A 17,811-nucleotide genomic window follows, 5' to 3' on the forward strand; every position below is an offset into this window, starting at 1 on the left:
AGACGCTACTAGTCCCTGCCAGTGCAAGCGCTTCAGAGCGGCCAGCTGATTAGCCTCCGTTCCTGTAGAGGGGAGACGTACTGCACCGACACACTTTATTCGAGCAAATACCCAGTATGTACCTGGCAGATACCTGGAATGCGCCGCTCCTCACCTCTGACAAGCCCCGTTTCACATTTACGTTGTATGGTGAAGGGTTTTACACCTAATTGTATTTATTTTTTTTATCATTATATTCACTATTACACATTTTTGTGGTTCCCACTCATACTAATTAGTTCACTTATATTTAAATAGTTCACTTTGCACTATTTATAATACTTAAGACGCGCCCAGTGCACATTTTTTTCTTGCATAATAGTCTGATAAGTAGGTAAGAAGATTAACTAGGGGTTGCGGAACAAAAAATTTCTAGCAGGGGGTGCACGGTTTAAAAAAGGTGGGGAACTACTGCCCCAAGGTTTTAACTTGTTGCATCGCTGGTACAGTTCTACTTAACATCTTGTAAGTGCATATATTGTAAAAACATAACTACAGGCATACCCCGCTTTAAGGACACTCACTTAAAGTACACTCACGAGTAAGTACATATCGCCCAATAGTCAAACGGCAGCTCACGCATGCACCTGTCAGCACGTCCTGAACAGCAAAGTTGAACTCCCTACCTGCACCGAATGCTGTGCACAAGCGGGAAGACTATAGAGCCTGTTACAAATGCCTTATTTACATCAGTTATGCACGTATATGATGATTGCAGTACAGAATATGCATTGATAAGTGGAAAAAAGGCAGTGCTTCACTTTAAGTACATTTTCGCTTTACATACATCCTCCGGTCCCATTGCGTACGTTAATGCGGGGTATGCCTGTAATCATTTTTGACTAGAAAAAGGATGGCGTGATTAGCGCTAAAAAATATTACAATACAGTGCAAATATTACAACAAATGGTTAATACAATAATAATGTAAGGCTGCCAGGGAAACTAACCCAAACACAGTTAGTGATAGACAAAGGAAACAATACAGACCGGCGCCTTAAAGTCCAAATGGGAGAGTTAGAGTTCAAATTGGTGAATTGGAGTGTCCAGCAAATGTTGCTTTGATCCAGTTGTCAACAGGTTCCTCAGCATCAGGATTGGTTAAATCATGCAGGGGAGACAAAAGGACAAGATCATAGTGTGACACTGTATAACTATACCAATGAACACACACATAAAGACAGACTGACATACATAACACAAGACAACACTAAACAGAGACAATTAAGCTGACTGATAATATGATTGATTTAATAAACACAATAAAATAAACAGCAGCTGTCTGGTGACGAGGAGGTTTAGGATCCGGTGTGTAAAAACCGGAATCCTACTTACAGCAAGTCCCCAGAATAAAAGCAGGTGGGGATGGTGTGAACGTCCAGCAGGTGATGTTAGGGGACGTGTGCCACGTGTAGCCCTCAGGAGCTTCCTATGCTGTCGGCTGGTAATGGAGGCACTTCCTCCTCTCCTCGTGGAGTCCTCCAACCGCAACCGGAAGTGCGTCACAGTGGGCGGGACGATCTACCAGATCTTACTGCCGATTGCAACTCCTATAGCCTGCAACTCTGGAAACTGTTTGGAAGGTCTGCTCCTCTCACAGTACAGCTGTAGAATGCTTCTCAATAGCCCAACGCGTTTCGTGCGCATGCGCACTTCTTCAGGGGATCTCTGTTTAGTGTTGTCTTGTGTTATGTATGTCAGTCTGTCTTTATGTGTGTGTTCATTGGTATAGTTATACAGTGTTACACTATGATCTTGTCCTTTTGTCTCCCCTGCATGATTTAACCAATCCTGATGCTGAGGAACCTGTTGACAACTGGATCAAAGCAACATTTGCTGGACACTCCAATTCACCAATTTGAACTCTAACTCTCCCATTTGGACTTTAAGGCGCCGGTCTGTATTGTTTCCTTTGTAATCATTTTTGACTTTGGTTTTCCATGTCAGGTTTAAGGAAGTTTAGAAAATGGTATACATTAGTGCTCAAAAACGCGTGATCTCATAAAAAGCTTTTTTTTTTTTTTTTTTAAGTATCCATATAAATCTAAGTTTAGGCCCAAATGCCCAACTGAAGAAAAAGCATACTAACAGACTCTACAGAACATACAACACATGCTATTTATATTGGGGAAAGTTAGGTTAAGATTACAGTAGGTGCGCGCGCGCGACGGAGCGCATGGCGTCATCGCTCACCTGTCGCCCGAGCGATGGGTGCACTTTGATGGAGGCGTCATCAGGCTGGTTCGCCCTCATTGACTGAACCGCTCACGGGTTCACCATGCAAAGATACAGCAGCCGCGCGAAAAAACAAAATCACTTGTCTTTTGAAAAGTCTGCATGTCTGCATCGCGCCGCACACCCATTGACCGCCCCGTATCAGCTACTGCCCTTTGTTCGCGCAGCGAGCGAAAATCGCACGTGCCGTCGTGCACACTATAATCGCGGCCTTAGACTCCCACACATCACTGCAGAAAGAATTTAGTAAATATGTTAGTTGTAGCGATTGAGGAGAAGTTTAAAAGCAATATTTGAAAACGCCTAGGGCTGTTGTTCATTTCCTACAGAAGTTCTCTTTGTTTAATTATTTCTTCAACGCAGAAAACTAATTGAGCAGAGATCAAAATGAGTCTTCAGGATCAAAACAAATTAAAAAGGTCATTTATATAACAAAAAAATATGGATTTTTTTTTTTTGCACTTTGTTTTGCAAATGTAGGCACCAAAACCTAATTGCGCAAAAAAAAAAAAATATATATAACGGAATAGATAGTACAGCTTAACCCCGTTCTAGCGCGACCCGTTATAACGCGGTTTGAGCATGGAACCCGAATTAAAAAAAAAAAAAATTTAAAATTTTATTTTTACATTTTTTTTGCACACTGAGGAATCCCTGAGGAAGAAACCCACTATTAGGAGTTTCGAAACATGTAGGAGGTCTTTTGGCATTACTGAGACACCGTAGCTGTGGAGAACAAGCGGTGACGTCACAGGAGGAGTTGATCGGCTGAACTCTGGGAGAAAGCAGCAAGCAGTGTGCAGCAAGCAGACACCCGAGCAGAAAAGGAGATCCTCTTTCGTGGATTGACGCAATTTCACCTCGCAGCAAGCGGTCCCATATGCTGATAAGACCATTTCAATAACGCTTATGTCCTAGTCACTTTTGGTGAGTAGGTTTCCAATTTTACACCAAACGGAGCAAGTTTCAAGACATCTGGTTCCTATGCCAAGGCACAGATAGTTCTTTTTAGTATAATTTTTTTTAGTAAAATTTTTTTTTAGTGTAATCAATTGTTTTTTATTTTATATGTTATACTGTATTTTAATATTGTATTAAAATTGCTCTCTTTATACAGGCATACCCCACATTAACGTACGCAATGGGACCGGAGCATGTATGTAAAGCGAAAATGTACTTAAAGTGAAGCACTACCTTTTTCCCACTTATTGATGCATGTACTGTACTGCAAACGTCATATACGTTCATAACTGATGGAAATAACGCATTTGTAACAGGCTCTATAGTCTCCCCGCTTGTGTACACCTTCGGTACAGGTAGGGAGCCGGTATTGCTGTTCAGGATGTGCTGACTGGCGCATGCGTGAGCTGCCGTTTGCCTATTGAGCGAGATGTACTTACTCGTGATTGTACTTAAAGTGAGTGTACTTAAACCGGGGTATGCCTGTACATCCTAGTTGTCCCTGGGTAATGCACTATTGCAGTGTGTATGCTTGTTTTCTCTTTTTCTCTTGAGGAATCCATCAAGAAAAGAACTTTGTCTACAATCACAATTAAACCACTCCTCAGCGCCACAGGAGGTGTCTTTCCCCTACATTACCAAATCTGGGTAGGAGATTCCAGATTCACTTCTTTGGGCAGCTCCAGGACTACCTTGGACTCTACATCACAGGTTTTTTGTAATTCATTGTAATTCATTGTTTGCATGAGCGCTATTGTTCACCTTTATTTTCACTTGTTTGTATATCCAGGTGAATAAATGTGAGTGTCCAATATGTAAAAGGTCATTGAGGCTCCCATTTAGGGGTATGTTATAAAGTTAGTACAGTACATTGGGGATATCTGAAAAGACCCTCATAGGTGGGGATCCAGACCCCCAAATTCACAAATAAACTAATCCTTGGAGCTAGACCAATAACACATGAATTGCAAAGTCCATAAATCGTTTTATAACGAGTTAATACAGGGTACTCACAGCCTTGTATGTCCGGACTCCTGGATTAAGCATGCTCTCAGCCCGAAAATAGTAGCAGGAAGAGTTCTTCCAAGGGGGACAGTATGGGTGGTGCACTGTGTGCCAAACTAAGGAAATGGTGCGTTCCAAGAGGAAACTGCAACATACAGGTATCTTCTCAAGTTCCCTGCTTTCTTGTATGTTGCAGTTTGCCTAATAAAGTAAGTGAATAAGAAGACATAGAAAGTCTCCCACAGATCCCTTTTACCACTGCACAAACAGGCTGATGATAAGTGTTAACAGGGGTTTAGTGCTCCCTGACAAATATCGAAGGGCTGTAGGAGATACCACTTGGAACGGGGCGGTACTAAGGATCTCCCCAATCACACGCTGTATCGGTGATTAACAGCCTAGGGGATATGTATATATACTCAAGGGGTAGAGAGAATCTGAATGACTGAACCCTTGTTGTGCTCCAGTTAAATTCATTGCTGTGTACATAAAGAGGGAATATATGTTTTGAAATTCACAGCAACTTGGGTCTAAAAATACATGTGTAGAGACTTATTAGACAAATGTACAGATGGATAGGTATAACTGAAAACAGGAACCACACCACTACCCCATTCCCTTCCCCTCTCTCCGATCTTGAGCAGCACCATCAGGAGGGTTCAATTAATGAACTAAACATTCAAGTATATACCAATTAGCCTCCTGTTATCACCCATACCTTGTGTTTTAGATGTTTTTATGCTTACTGATAATGCGTCGCTATGGTACATTTATAAATAAAACTTTTTTGTTTTGCCTAGTTTAGGCCTTTTAGTGGTAATTGTTCACTCCTAGAATTGGTTACGATTACAAGTGGTATCTCCTACAGCCCTTCGATATGTCAGGGAGCACTATACCCCTGTCAACACTTATCATCAGCCTGTTTGTGCAGTGGTTAAAGGGATCTGTGGGAGACTTTCTATGTCTTCTTATTCACTTGCTATGCCAGTACTATCCCTTTGCACCGGCTATCATACTACTATGTGGTGAGCGGTTTACTATCAGTTATTTTTGCCTAATAAAGTAACCTTTTTTTTAGCGATCCACCATCCGTCAGCCTCTTGGAACGCAGCATTTCCTTCGTCTGGCACGCAGTGCACCGCCCATACCGTCCCCCCTTGGGAGAACTCTTCCTGCTACTATACTGGAGGACTGGAAATTAATATTTGCACGCCAAAAAAATTCCACCCGGACTTTCAGAAAAAACAAGCAACAAATGTACAAACAGGTCTCAGAGACGATCAAAGCAGAGCAACATTTTACTCCACGGGGTCCCCTGTGGGGTATACAAAGGACATTTGGGCTACCGATTCAGCCAATGTAGGTTAAAGCAGCACTCCTGGGTACACTTCTTGTTTGTTTATTTTTTTGTTTGTATTTTAATAGGATGGAAGCAGGGGGTCTCTAGAGTGAAACCGTGTTGATTTCAGCTCCGGGGTCCACCAGGTGGGCAAGTTGAGGCTAACATTATGGCAGCTTAAATGTCCCGCGGGCCAATAGGAAGCCGTGATGTCATCCCTTGTATCTTCCTATTGGAGACATTTAAACAGCAGAGATACACCAGCACGCCCAACGGAGGTAAGTATCTTAGGAAGCAAGGGTTACCCAGAGCTGAAATGAACACAATTCAGCTCCGGAGACCCCTGCTTCAAACTTATTTTATTAAAATTGCTACTAAAAGTGAGGGTTACCAGACATGTTTCAGTAGGTTATTCTATAGCATGCATTGCATTGGAGTAGTGCTAGTACGTACAGTACATACATTATGCAGATCAGAGCGAAAACTCTGGCTTTTAGTACTTAAAGCAGCAGCCCCAGGTTTTTTCCCCCCTTTAATATGTGCATCAATACAATCCACACAATGATAAGTAATTAGCTAAGTTGCCGATAGATCGCCGAACATTCGGCTCAGGGGTTAATTAAATGGCTGTCAGTGCAGTCGAAGAGGACCAAAGATGCAACGTTCTGTGGGGAAGATCATGTGACCAGGCAATCACTAGATACAATTGGTGCACTGCTAGAGAGAGGGCAGGGCTCAAAAAGGGGTGTGCCAGAGCCTGTATCAGAAGGGGATGTGGCTTTGTAAATGGTTGCTATAGAAACAAAAAAATGCTTGTTTCATTATAATACATTAAAAATGTAATTCCGAGTTCTTTTTTTTTTATTTAAAAAAAAATGCTACTGTAAGTATTTTCTCATAGTACAGAACTGATTTATTTATATTAAAAAAAAACAACATATATAGAATATTGCTTGGTCTGCAGCTTTAACCAGCCTTACCTCGTCATTCATAGGGTGAATCCCTTACCTAAAAACAGTGGAGTGATTTCCTCGTTAGTGACGTCATTTGGATCAGCTCCAGCCTGCAGGAGCAGCTTCGCGCAACTTGTACTCCCAGCTTTAGCGGCGAGATGAAGGGCAGTTTCACTTTCGAAAGTCTTCGATTTTATATATACCCTGGAAGGAGCTATTGGAAAATTGATAAATGATATATTCTTAGCAAAGTGTATATACGAGCAGCACTTGAAAGTGATATATAGCGGCAAAGGAAAAAAGGAATGAAACAACAATGATGGAAAGAAGTCTTACAAATGCAATTTTCCAGCATAGTATTATATCTACTGTACTTACAATCTCCTCTTATCAAAATGGGGAAAAAAAACAGACTTGACCCATATTTGGTAAGCACAGTTAAAGAGGCAATTCAAGCAGGCGGTTTGTATTTATTTATTTTGCACACGGAATTGAAGCAGGGGGTCTCTGGAACTTAACCCCGTTCATTTCAGCTCCGGGAACCCCATCTTCCAGAGATACCGTAGAAGGTGCCGGTAGCCGCTCTGGTCGGATACCAGGGATCACATAATGGCCGCTGTTCAAAGCTCCCGCGTCCTGTGGGACAATAGCAAGCCGTGACATCATCAGGTTTGGCTTCCTATTGGCCCGTGTGACAACTTTTTTTGACGGATTTTTAAAGATTTTGAGGGAAGTATCTACGGAATTAAGGGAGTCCCCGGAGCTGAAATTAATGGGGTTTGGCTCCGGAGAACCCCTGCTTCAACCCTATGTTAAAGAAAAAACCCACAATGGCCTGGATTGCTCTTTTAAAAGGTTTGCTGAACATTAAAGATAGAGGAGTAAGGTATATTGAAAACCAATTGTAGCGTCGCACTGTATTTCTATGTAAATAGCAATAAGTAAGTAGCAGTTTAGGCCATATCCTTATGATGAAGGTCTCAGGCCTGATCTCCTGTCTCTCTTATTAGTTCCACTTAAGATGATACACTAGTTTGGGAAAGCACTCTGACATGTGTAAATTGGAATTTAAGACACTATGTTTAAAACCGATTTAAACATTACACCCAAAAGCTGAGAGAAGCACGCCGATTTCCGAGGGATAGATAACACCGCCACAGCTTTATTAGAGGTTAGTACGATGCTCCCGCGTAACTAGGGATAGAATCAGCTCGAGTTTTCTAGTTGCTATTAATTATAAAGAGTGAAGGGAAAAGTCACAGTGATGGCAACGGCACAGGGATTTAAAAAAAAAAAAAAAAAAACAATCAATATTTCTCCAAATTAAAAAGCTACTGGGGTATTATCTCCATGATGTACACCAGGGGTGCTCAACTCCAGTCCTCAAGTCCCCCTTCCCCCAACAGGTCAAGTTTTCATGATATCTCAGCTTCAGCACAGGTGGCTCAATGGGAGGCTCAGTCGAAGACTAAGGCCCGGGCCATAGAGGGGGGGAGCCGTGCTGCCCCGCGCTGACGCTGAGGCTCGCCTGCAGAAGCTGTGCGATTCCATGCACATACAGGCGAGCCAGCGTCCGCGATCGGAGGTGGGGGAAGACTGAGGGAGGCGGGGCAGTGACGTCGCTGGGCCAATCGCCCGTGACGCACTGACGTTGACGTCACGGCGCCCACGTCACGGCGCCGTGACGTTGACGCAGCCCCGCTCTCATTGGAGGTTTTCAGCCGACAGCGCGCTGAAAAACAGCTTGGCGCTCGGCTGAAAACTCCAAAGCCTGAGCACGCCTGCGGACGCTCGCGCGAGCCCCCTCTCAAGGCATCCTCATTGAGGATGCAGGGGCTCAGCGCTGAGCGTCCGCACGCCTCAGCACGGCCTGTCCTTCTATGGACTCGGCCTAAGGCTTGTATTATACTAAGCGGCAATGAAAAATACCTGTCTTCCTATGACAGTGTATCCACTGTCGACGTGCGCGCACGGCAGACAGCATTGGCGTGGCAGCTTGGTGGAAATACAAATATATTTATATTTTCGAGCGGCTGCCGTGGCACATGACACTTTGAGCCAATCACAGAGAGGGCTACCCTTGTGACATCATGGCCACGCCTCCTAGCCACACGTCATCGTTTGGCCTATAGGCCCTGCACGCACGCAAGTACTTGCTATAATACAAGCCTTAGCCTCTGATCGAGCCACCTGTGCTGAATCAGGAACTGATTGCGCCACCTGCTGTATGCTGAAGCAGGGATATCCTGAAAACTTGACCTGTTGGGGTTGGAGGGGGCTTGAGGAGGCTTGAGGACTGGAGTTTAGAACCCCTGATGTATGCGATTGTGGTGTAATAAGACATATATACAAAGAAACCACTAATAAAACATTGGGGAAATAAATGAAATAGTAACTTGAAGTAGAGAAGACAAGACAGATATAACAGATAACAGATATTCACATTTCTTGTAATTTACACGGCCACGTGATGAACCTAATTCAACACAAATACACAAGACAAATACCTAGATAGGATCATACAGTACTTGTCTAAATTGAACTGTCCATATACAATATGCAGATGCAGCGGCCATTATTTTAACAAATCATTTGGTTTATACCTCGGAATACCCATGTCATGGCGCGGGATTTCTTCCAACCGTACCTTAAGACGCGAGTGCAGGCGAGTGCAAAAATTGGCATTTTAGTGTTCTGGCTTTTAAACACCTGAAATTGACACAGTAGCACAGTACTGTACACATTACAATTCATTCATTTCATTGCATTTAATTGCACACAATCCATGAAATTCAAACAAAGAAACAGCGATAAGCGCCAGTGCCTGAGGCGATTGGCCGCGTGGAGTACAGCAGCGCACACGAAAACGGCGCTGTGATGCCTTAAAATAACGGCCGCTGCATCTGTATCTCATGCTACAATGTCCTGTGTAGTAAAATTCTGCTGCTTTAGTACACAGCCCATTGATCTGATGTAGACCGCACATACAATACAGTAAAAGTATATATTCGAAAAAAAAACTTAAATCGACTACTGTATATAGAACTGCACTGGGAACTGCTTAAAATAAGTAGCAATGTAAAGATATCCCCAATGCTACACTGCAAAATGCCAACACAATCATTTAAATGAAAAGCTCACTTAGCAAAAAGTAGTCGGTATGACAGTAACAGGTTCTCCCCCAACCTTCACAGTTAGAGGTATCCTTACGGATTCTTATCCAACATCCTCCTGAAACCATCAGCCTGATCCATAACACATGATTTGATACCAAGTAAAAAGGGATCCGAGCGGCTAGCTTTATGGGAAGCAGACCTATAAAGGAGGCCTTGTACGTCTCCTTCCTTTAAAAAGCGCAAGCTCTTTTAAAGCAGGCCCCTTTGACTTACTAAAGGCATGGTAATTGGGCCATGTTATTGCTTTGGTCTTTCTTCCACTCAGTCCTACCAATGTCACACTAGTTGCCTAAGCAGCTACGTGCAGTTTTTCCCACTGAAATTAATGTGTAAGTTAGGCTAATGTAAATCTATATTGAACACATGCTATAAACTCTTGCATAATGTTGAAATATAATATTTTTCAAGTCTTTAAAATGTATTTAAACATCACTTTACAATAAGCCTGTCTACTCCTAAAAGGTTTTCCGATCCGGTCCCTTTGAAGAAGAACTAGTTGAAGAGCCCCGGCATAGTTATAAAGAAAGGAATAATCAGATAAGTAAAGGGGGGGAGGGGGAGAAGAGAAGGAATGGGAAGTCAATAGGAAGAGAAAATGGAGTGTGTCATAGGCGTAACAATAAGCCGGAATGAGACTTTTACTTGCGACCGTTTGGACCCTGCCGCGGACAGTTGGCCGCCACCGCCTTGATGATTAGCCCCGAGGTAGGTGATTAGCGTTAGGATTAGTGATAAGGAGTTAAGGTTTAGGGTAAGGCGGCAAGGGGTTAAGATTTTTAGGGTAAGGGGTTAAAGTTTTTAGGGTAAGGGGTTAAAGTTTTTAGGGTAAGGGGTTAAAGTTTTTAGGGTAAGGGGTTAAAGTTTTTAGGGTAAGGGGTTAAAGTTTTTAATGTAAGGGGTTAAAGTTTTTAGGGTAAGGGGTTAAGGTTTTTAGGGTAAGGAGTTAGACGACACAATAACTGCTGTGGCTAAATGTCCCACCAGTGAAATACCCTAGACTGACAATTAGGTGCTTTAAATTATTCCTGGCACCTTAGTAGGTGAACTGCCATCAGCTAAGGCTTTGGTGCAAGCACAGGGATATTTGCTGCATTAGTGCTTGAAGAGTGAAGAATGAATAGATGACATGGAGACATTTTACATTGCCAGAAGCACACAGAATCTAAGAAAGTAACTCACAATAACAAAACATTGAAAATGACAAGTGCTTAGCTTAAATCAATTGTCACCAGTTCTGTGATATTTCCTTTACCTGTATGAATTAACAGCCGCAAACATTCACTGGATTTCGAAAATGCTGCTTCATGAATTGGCATCCAGCCTCTGTTATCCGGGACATCCACACTACATCCTTTTTTAATTAGTTTCCGCAACGATTTTATATCGCCTTTTCTAGCAGCATGTCCAACAGAGGAGCATCTATCAGTATACGCCTCCGAAAAATCCATTTCCACCTGCGCACAAAGCATTAGTTCAATAATAAATAAAGACCAGAAAAGAAGCAGCAGCAAACTTTTGTGGACTCTTAATTCTTAATAAGGATTTATATGGGGGGGGGAATGGAAGGATGCTGTAAGCCAAATGCTTTTTACCTGCTGTAAATGGTTACGTGCTTGCAAGCTGAAGGACGTTTCTAAGTGGCACATGTAAGAAGACACAGCTCACCAAGGTATGAACTCTCACCACATAGTGGAGGAAGTGACGCTTACGTGGCAATTCTGTATCTGCCAAAGCAGCCATTCGGGCTGTTTTCCATCGTAAAGCCCCACAAACATCAATGGAGATTGTTGGCCAAGAACAGTCGCTTCGGCAGATATAGAATAAAGGCCCTTATGGAGTAATGTTTTAGGACCCAGTCAGAAATGGTCGTGGGCCAAAAATCCTATTGACTTCAATGGGGATATTTGTCCGAAAACAGCATGAACAGCTACTTTGGACAATACAGAATAAGATCTCAGTGTCTGCTAGTGATGTACCGGGTACCTAGAAATTACCCTGTACCTGGCATACCCGGGACATATTTCATCTACCCGAAAATTCCTCAGACCTGGCCCAGGGTGCTGGAACCTGGTACTTCCATCCTGCTCTGCTCCCGCACTCCCCCTCCTCAATCACCCCCTTCCTCCGGGGCCGCAGGAGAACAGGACAGAGAATGGCAGGAGCAGGGCAGCAGAAGAGGAAAGCAGCCGGCGGCGGAGGGAATGGAGGACGACGTCAGCCGGCAGAGGAGGACAGCAGGTAGTGGAGGGAGAGGAGGATGGCAGCATGCAGATGACAGCACCTGGCGGCGGGAGAGAAGTATGGCAGCCGGTGGTGGCGGAAGAAAGGGACAACGTGAGTGGAGCAGGAGCGGCGCCGCACAAAGGCCCAGGGAGGAGCATGCTGTAGCAGCAGCAGAAACCGGAAGTCAGAGAAGACTTGCGTGTAAGAACGCTTGGGCGCGCTCCTCCCTGTCCATCCTCCTGTGCCGCTCACATGGTCCTCTTCTCCCGCTGCCACCGACTGCTGTCCTCCTCTCCCTCCGCCATCTGCTGTCCTCTGCAGGCTGACGTCGTCCTCCTCTCCCTCTGCCCAACCTCCTTTTGAGCTACCCCCCAAATCTAGGATTTCTTTTTTCCCCGGGTACCTGGTATTTTTTAAGACCCAGTACATCATTAGTCTGCCTCTTCCACATGCCCACTTTATACTATATCTTTCCACTACCTTCAATACCTTGCACTCACCATCGTCCATCCCTACTCCCTCTCAGATTCTCAATTTCTTTTTCTATTCTAACTTTTCCTCTGCTTTTAGACACACTATAGGAAAATTTCCTTAAAAAAAAAAAAAAAATTCAGCCAGTACGCTGTAGGTGTGGATCAGGGTTCTGTTGTAGGATCTCTTTTTCGCTCTAATCACTTACACTAGGTGTCCTTGTAGGTTTCAAGTATCCCATGATAAGAAGATACACGCATTTACCAGTGCTCCAAACCTACTGTATCTCCTGGAGCTCAAAGTGCCAATCACTTATTTCCTCTTGTACTGTATGTCCCTCAATCGCTTTAAGGTAAAAATGTGCAAGACAGAGCCTGTGATCATTCTATTTGTCATGCACCCGGATACCCATAGTACTAAAGCACAGATATCTCTTCTTGCCCTTTACAACGCTGTTTTTATTTTTACATTTGGTGCTTTATTCAGAAGATAAATATTTGACATTTTAAGTGTCTGGGAGGTTAAAAAAATGGAGCTCTCACCAGAGCAGTGTATAAATTATTATTTTTTTAAAAGAGAGAATGGAAGATAAACAAATCAATCATGATTTTGTTAACTACATTTTTTTATGTTTTGGTATATTAATTAAACTCATAGGTGGGGGCTGGGGAAGGATTGCCGTTTTAAAATGTATTCCTACTGTTTGTGTGTCTCCCATCATACCAATAAATTGGGGCAGGGATTTCCTTTTTGCTATTTCAACATTATATATAACATTTATATGCTCTTATTCTTGATTGTATATGTAGTTCCCGGTATTGTCTGTATGCTGATAATGTAAAGCAATGTGTCCCAGGTTGGCCTAAATTTGAAATGTGATTTCTATAATAATTACAAAGCACAAGAGAGCTACATTAATCAAAATACTATTTGGAATTCCCACTTAAGTAATCACATTTTCATAAGTTAAGAATAATAATACAAGTGATCTCACAATGAATGTACACTACTTACAATTACCAATAATGTTCACTTATTTTATGTTGCAGTAGCTATAGTAATTGACATAATATACATCAGTGTAAAGTGTATAGGTCTACACATATATGTCTACAAGGTTCAGCAAAGTATCCGGCCGCTCCTCCTTCTCTTACCGTGCACCTCACAACTGGAACAACCTACCGGAGATTCTCACATCCACCACCAGTCTAAATTCCATCAAAACTAAAGTGGTCTCACATTGTAATCTGGTCTGTAACTGTTCATGCAATGATATATAATCCCTGTTCATTTAATGTAACCATGTATTTGTCATCAAAACTCTGTGCCCAGGATATACTTGAGAATGAGAGATAACACAATGTATTACTTCCTGGTAAACCATTTCATAAATAAATCTATGCCACTCTAAGGCCGCGTTTATAGTGCTGGCGACGCGACGTCGCCCAAAAACAAATGCACTGCCGCCGCGTGCGCTTATAGTAAGCGCGACGGCGACAATGCGACGGAGCGAGAACTGGTAGCCGGCAAAATGTGATTTTTCAAGGGCTGTCGAGTCATGTCACGGCCCATGAACCAATCAAATGCCCGGAAACCAGCAACGACGACGCCCGGCGATATATAACTTTCGCCTGTGGCGACGGCAACGGGTGACGTCACCTGTCGTTTCGCCATCTACAGCACTATATGCACAGCATAAGACACAAACCATGATGTGAAGTACTGTAATGGGGGTCACACCTTTTCCCTCAGAATGTCTCATGACAAGATTATGCTCTCACACCGAGTTAAAGGCATCTTATCACGATGTTGCATCTGGAGAAATGGCCTTACATCCTTATCAAAAGGATATTGTAAGTACAAATTACGAAAAAGGGAACTAGAGAATAGTATAAAGCAAAATCTATGATTTATTGTATACTGTATAACAATAACGTAAACATAAAGCAGAGTACAATTACAAATATGCTTGCTCATACATACCACCAAAGTAGTATACCAAAATCAGTCTCGGTGTTTCTCTCTGTCTCTGGTCTGCTCGTCATGCGGCCAGTAAAGCTTATATTCTGTCTGTATACGTCATATTTCTGTAGCGAAGCAGAATATGCCAATTCCTAATAGCTATCTTGCAAAAATGTTTTTCATCCAATGTCAGGGACACCCCACCACAAGTTCCAGAGAGATTTGTACATTTTTGGGGCACAGGGTCACAACCAGAAAGTTGCAATGTCATCCACTCTTAACGGCTGTGGGAGCGAGCCCAGACTCCTCTGCCATTTGACTGTGGGAAAGTATTCTTTAACTGTGAACTGTGCTTTTTGACTAATAGGATCCCGGAGGTCATGGGATTATGGATTAGCTGCGAGGGACCACCTGCTTAAGGTAGTATTTAAATAAAATTGTGAGTAGGCAGTACTGCTCACTTCTAGTGGTCATTGACACCTTAGCTTTCAATGAGCTACGATAAGAACTAAAAAAGGTAGGACCCTCTCGTTAGTTTGTGACATTAGGACTTGGCTTGCAGTCATGTTATCCCTACACCAGCTATCACATGATCCAGAAAATTAGCCACAAACAATGGGTTAAAGCAGGAGTCCCTTTAAAAAAAAAAAAAACAGAAGGTCCCCCAGAGATTAACCACTTTACTCCCAGGTCCAAATATAAATTTCATTTGTTTGGTTTCTGCTAGTACCTGAAAGAATATGGTAATTCAACAGCTAAGCTGCGACAATCTCCCAATTACATCATAGTCTTCTACATAGCTGGAGAACGGCCGACCACAGTGGCCATCTTGTTTACAAGTTATAATGATGGAGGGTTTGTACTTATATCAACACTAACCAAAAATATCCACACAATACCATAAATGGTTCAAACTCATCAAAAGCCTGAAGACATAGGGCTATTTCCACCATGCAGTTCTATTGCATTAGTCAACTTCTGCCCTATTCCCTTGTTTTATAGCATCAGAATGGTTCTTTGCTCATGCAAGGAGTGCAAATACATATCATCTTAATTTGGACTCTTTATTTTACTTAAACCTTATTTCTTTTTTTTTTTTTACAACTGATGCGGCGGGTCAGCATAAGGCTGAGCTCCTACACTCCGCTTGCGAGAGTGCCAGCTCTATCCGTGCCGCACTGCTGTAGCACAGGAGATCTGTGCTCATAGTGTTGCAGGCGTTTGGGGGCGTGGCAGTGGCATAGCAGACGCGTCACGAAGCTGGTTAGTCTTCATTGGCTGGACCAGCTCACGTGATGCTGACGTCACGGGGCAGTCGCCTGAAGACAAAATGTATTGTCTTCTGAAAACGCTTCCGCGTCAACGTGCTACATCGCCGGCAGGCACTTGGCTAACTACTATAGCCAAGTATTGCATTGTGCCTGACGTGCGCATGCACGTAGCGATGCCGGCAGCATAATCTCGGCCTAAGGCTGCGGTCCCAGTGCTTTCTACAGCGCAACCCTCGGCGTGTGCTGTGCGTACAAGCACCGCCCCTCAATGGGGCTGGGCCAAGTACGCACCTTCGCGTGGAAGGTGCAGCCGCGCAATACAACAAGATTTTTCAAAGATGCTGAAATTGAGTTTGCAACAGAGGCGTGGCCCAGCCCCTGCCAGCGGTTCAGCCAATGAGGGCGAACCAGCCGCGTGAGGTCATGGCCATGCCCCTGCAAACCCCCCGCCATGCCCCTCCCATCGCAAACTCTCTCTCCCAGGACCGCAGTGCAGCGTTGTGCACGCGACACCCCCCCCCTCCCCAGCCAGGCGTGCGTGCTACAGGGCTGACTGGGACCGCAGCCTTAGAATAGCAACCATACCAAACAGTTTTAGAGGACCTAATGAAAAAAAAAGGAAAGGGGGTTGAACTTTCAGTCACAAGTTTGTGTATAAATAGAACATAGAACCACTGCACTCTCCAAACGTAGAAGAAAATCAAATTTAATCCACCCAAAAAGTTAAAATAAAGCTATCCATGGATTAAATGTATTTTTCTTCTACATTTGGAGAGTGCAGTGGTTCTTTGTTCTATTTATACTATGTTGGAACTAGTGAGGTTTTCCTGGTTTGGCTGCTCGCACTCCACAAAGATAAGTAGTGATTTGTTTTCTCTTGGATCAGTTTGTAGTATAGCGACATCAACAGGTGCTATGATCCTGCGTCTATACGGCTGGGCGAATGTAATAACAATACCTGGTTGGATCAGCACTCACTTATAGAAAAATACACTCACGTTTCCATTCGGTATCAACTAAATTTCTTCTTTAATGTACAGAAAAATACAAAAAATCAAGAGGGATTAGTCCGCAGAGACACAAACTGTTACCACAGTAAAATTGACAACATTTCAAGGACCCCCCGCTTCACCAGGCTCCACATCCCAGGAGGTTTATCTAGTCCCTGTAAGTACTGTACCTTCAGTTCTGCAATCAGCCTTTCATCAGTCCTCCTGCACTTCCTGTGTATGGAACGCTCTGTGGAACGCAGAGAGCTCACAAAGACCACACCTCCCATGTGTTTCAAGAATACCGGAAGACCTGACCAATCGATCCCTCAATACAGCATCAATTTAATTGTATGCCTCTTGGTTTTTTATATATCATAGGACTTTTGTCTTACCCTGTAGACCAGTGTGATACTTTTTGAATATGTTATGCATATTATAGTTTTTTTTTCTTTTTATGTGTTGGTTTTACCTGAGTTATCCTACATCTAGCCCTTTAGGCCATCTTGATTACTTACATGCATTCTACTGCCAACCTGGACAAAAATGTGGGGGGGAAATTCTCTTACTTGGTGTGGCGGCATCTCCCGGCATCCTCCTGCAACTCTCCCTCCAACTGCAGTGAACATGGCTGCACGGTGTCAAATGTTACCATGACAATTGGACACTATGTGCGTAGAATCATGATGTCACGTAGTGTCCCATTGTCATGGCAATGCGGTATCATTGTTCACAGCCATGTTGTATTGTATTGTATGTCTTTATTTATATAGCGCCATTAATGTACATAGCGCTTCACAGTAGTAAATACATGTGGTAATCAAATAAATAACAGATAATATAAATAACAGATCATGGGAATAAGTGCTTCAGACAAAAGTAACATTAAGGAAGAGGAGTCCCAGCTCCGAGGAGCTTTCAGTCTAATTGGTAGGTAGGGAGAACGTACAGACAGTAGGAGGGAGTTCTGGTAAGTGCGTCTGCAGGGGGCCAAGCTTTATGTAACATGTGTCCAGTATTATTCAGTGCTATTCATATAAGCAAGTGTGTCTTAAGGTGGGTCTTAAAGGTGGATAGAGAGGGTGCTAGTCGGGTACTTAGGGGAAGAGCATTCCAGAGGTGTGGGGCAGTCAGTGAAAAAGGTTTAAGGCGGGAGAGGGCTTTAGATACAAAGGGGGTAGAAAGAAGA

General features: G+C 43.3%; 1 protein-coding gene across 6 annotated transcripts in view; it reads right to left on the reverse strand.

The window, feature by feature from the left end:
* ASB3 (ankyrin repeat and SOCS box containing 3) overlaps window positions 1-17,811 on the reverse strand; it is a 97,174-nt gene that overhangs the window by 77,545 nt on the left and 1,818 nt on the right. For 3 of the 6 annotated variants that reach the window (XR_012800910.1, XR_012800911.1, XM_075595925.1), the window contains exons 1-3: window positions 16,814-16,916; window positions 10,959-11,160; window positions 6,586-6,744 (exon numbers count right to left, since the gene is read on the reverse strand). Coding sequence is in view for 4 of the 6 variants with exons in the window: in XM_075595925.1 (XP_075452040.1) it covers window positions 6,586-6,744; window positions 10,959-11,160; window positions 16,814-16,912 (460 nt within the window). In the remaining 2 variants the exon portion in view is untranslated. The other 3 variants (XM_075595926.1, XM_075595928.1, XM_075595927.1) reach the window with 3 other exon arrangements.

Source organism: Ascaphus truei, chromosome 4 (genome assembly GCF_040206685.1).
Source record: "Ascaphus truei isolate aAscTru1 chromosome 4, aAscTru1.hap1, whole genome shotgun sequence".
In the NCBI taxonomy this organism is placed as follows: Eukaryota; Metazoa; Chordata; class Amphibia; order Anura; family Ascaphidae; genus Ascaphus; species Ascaphus truei.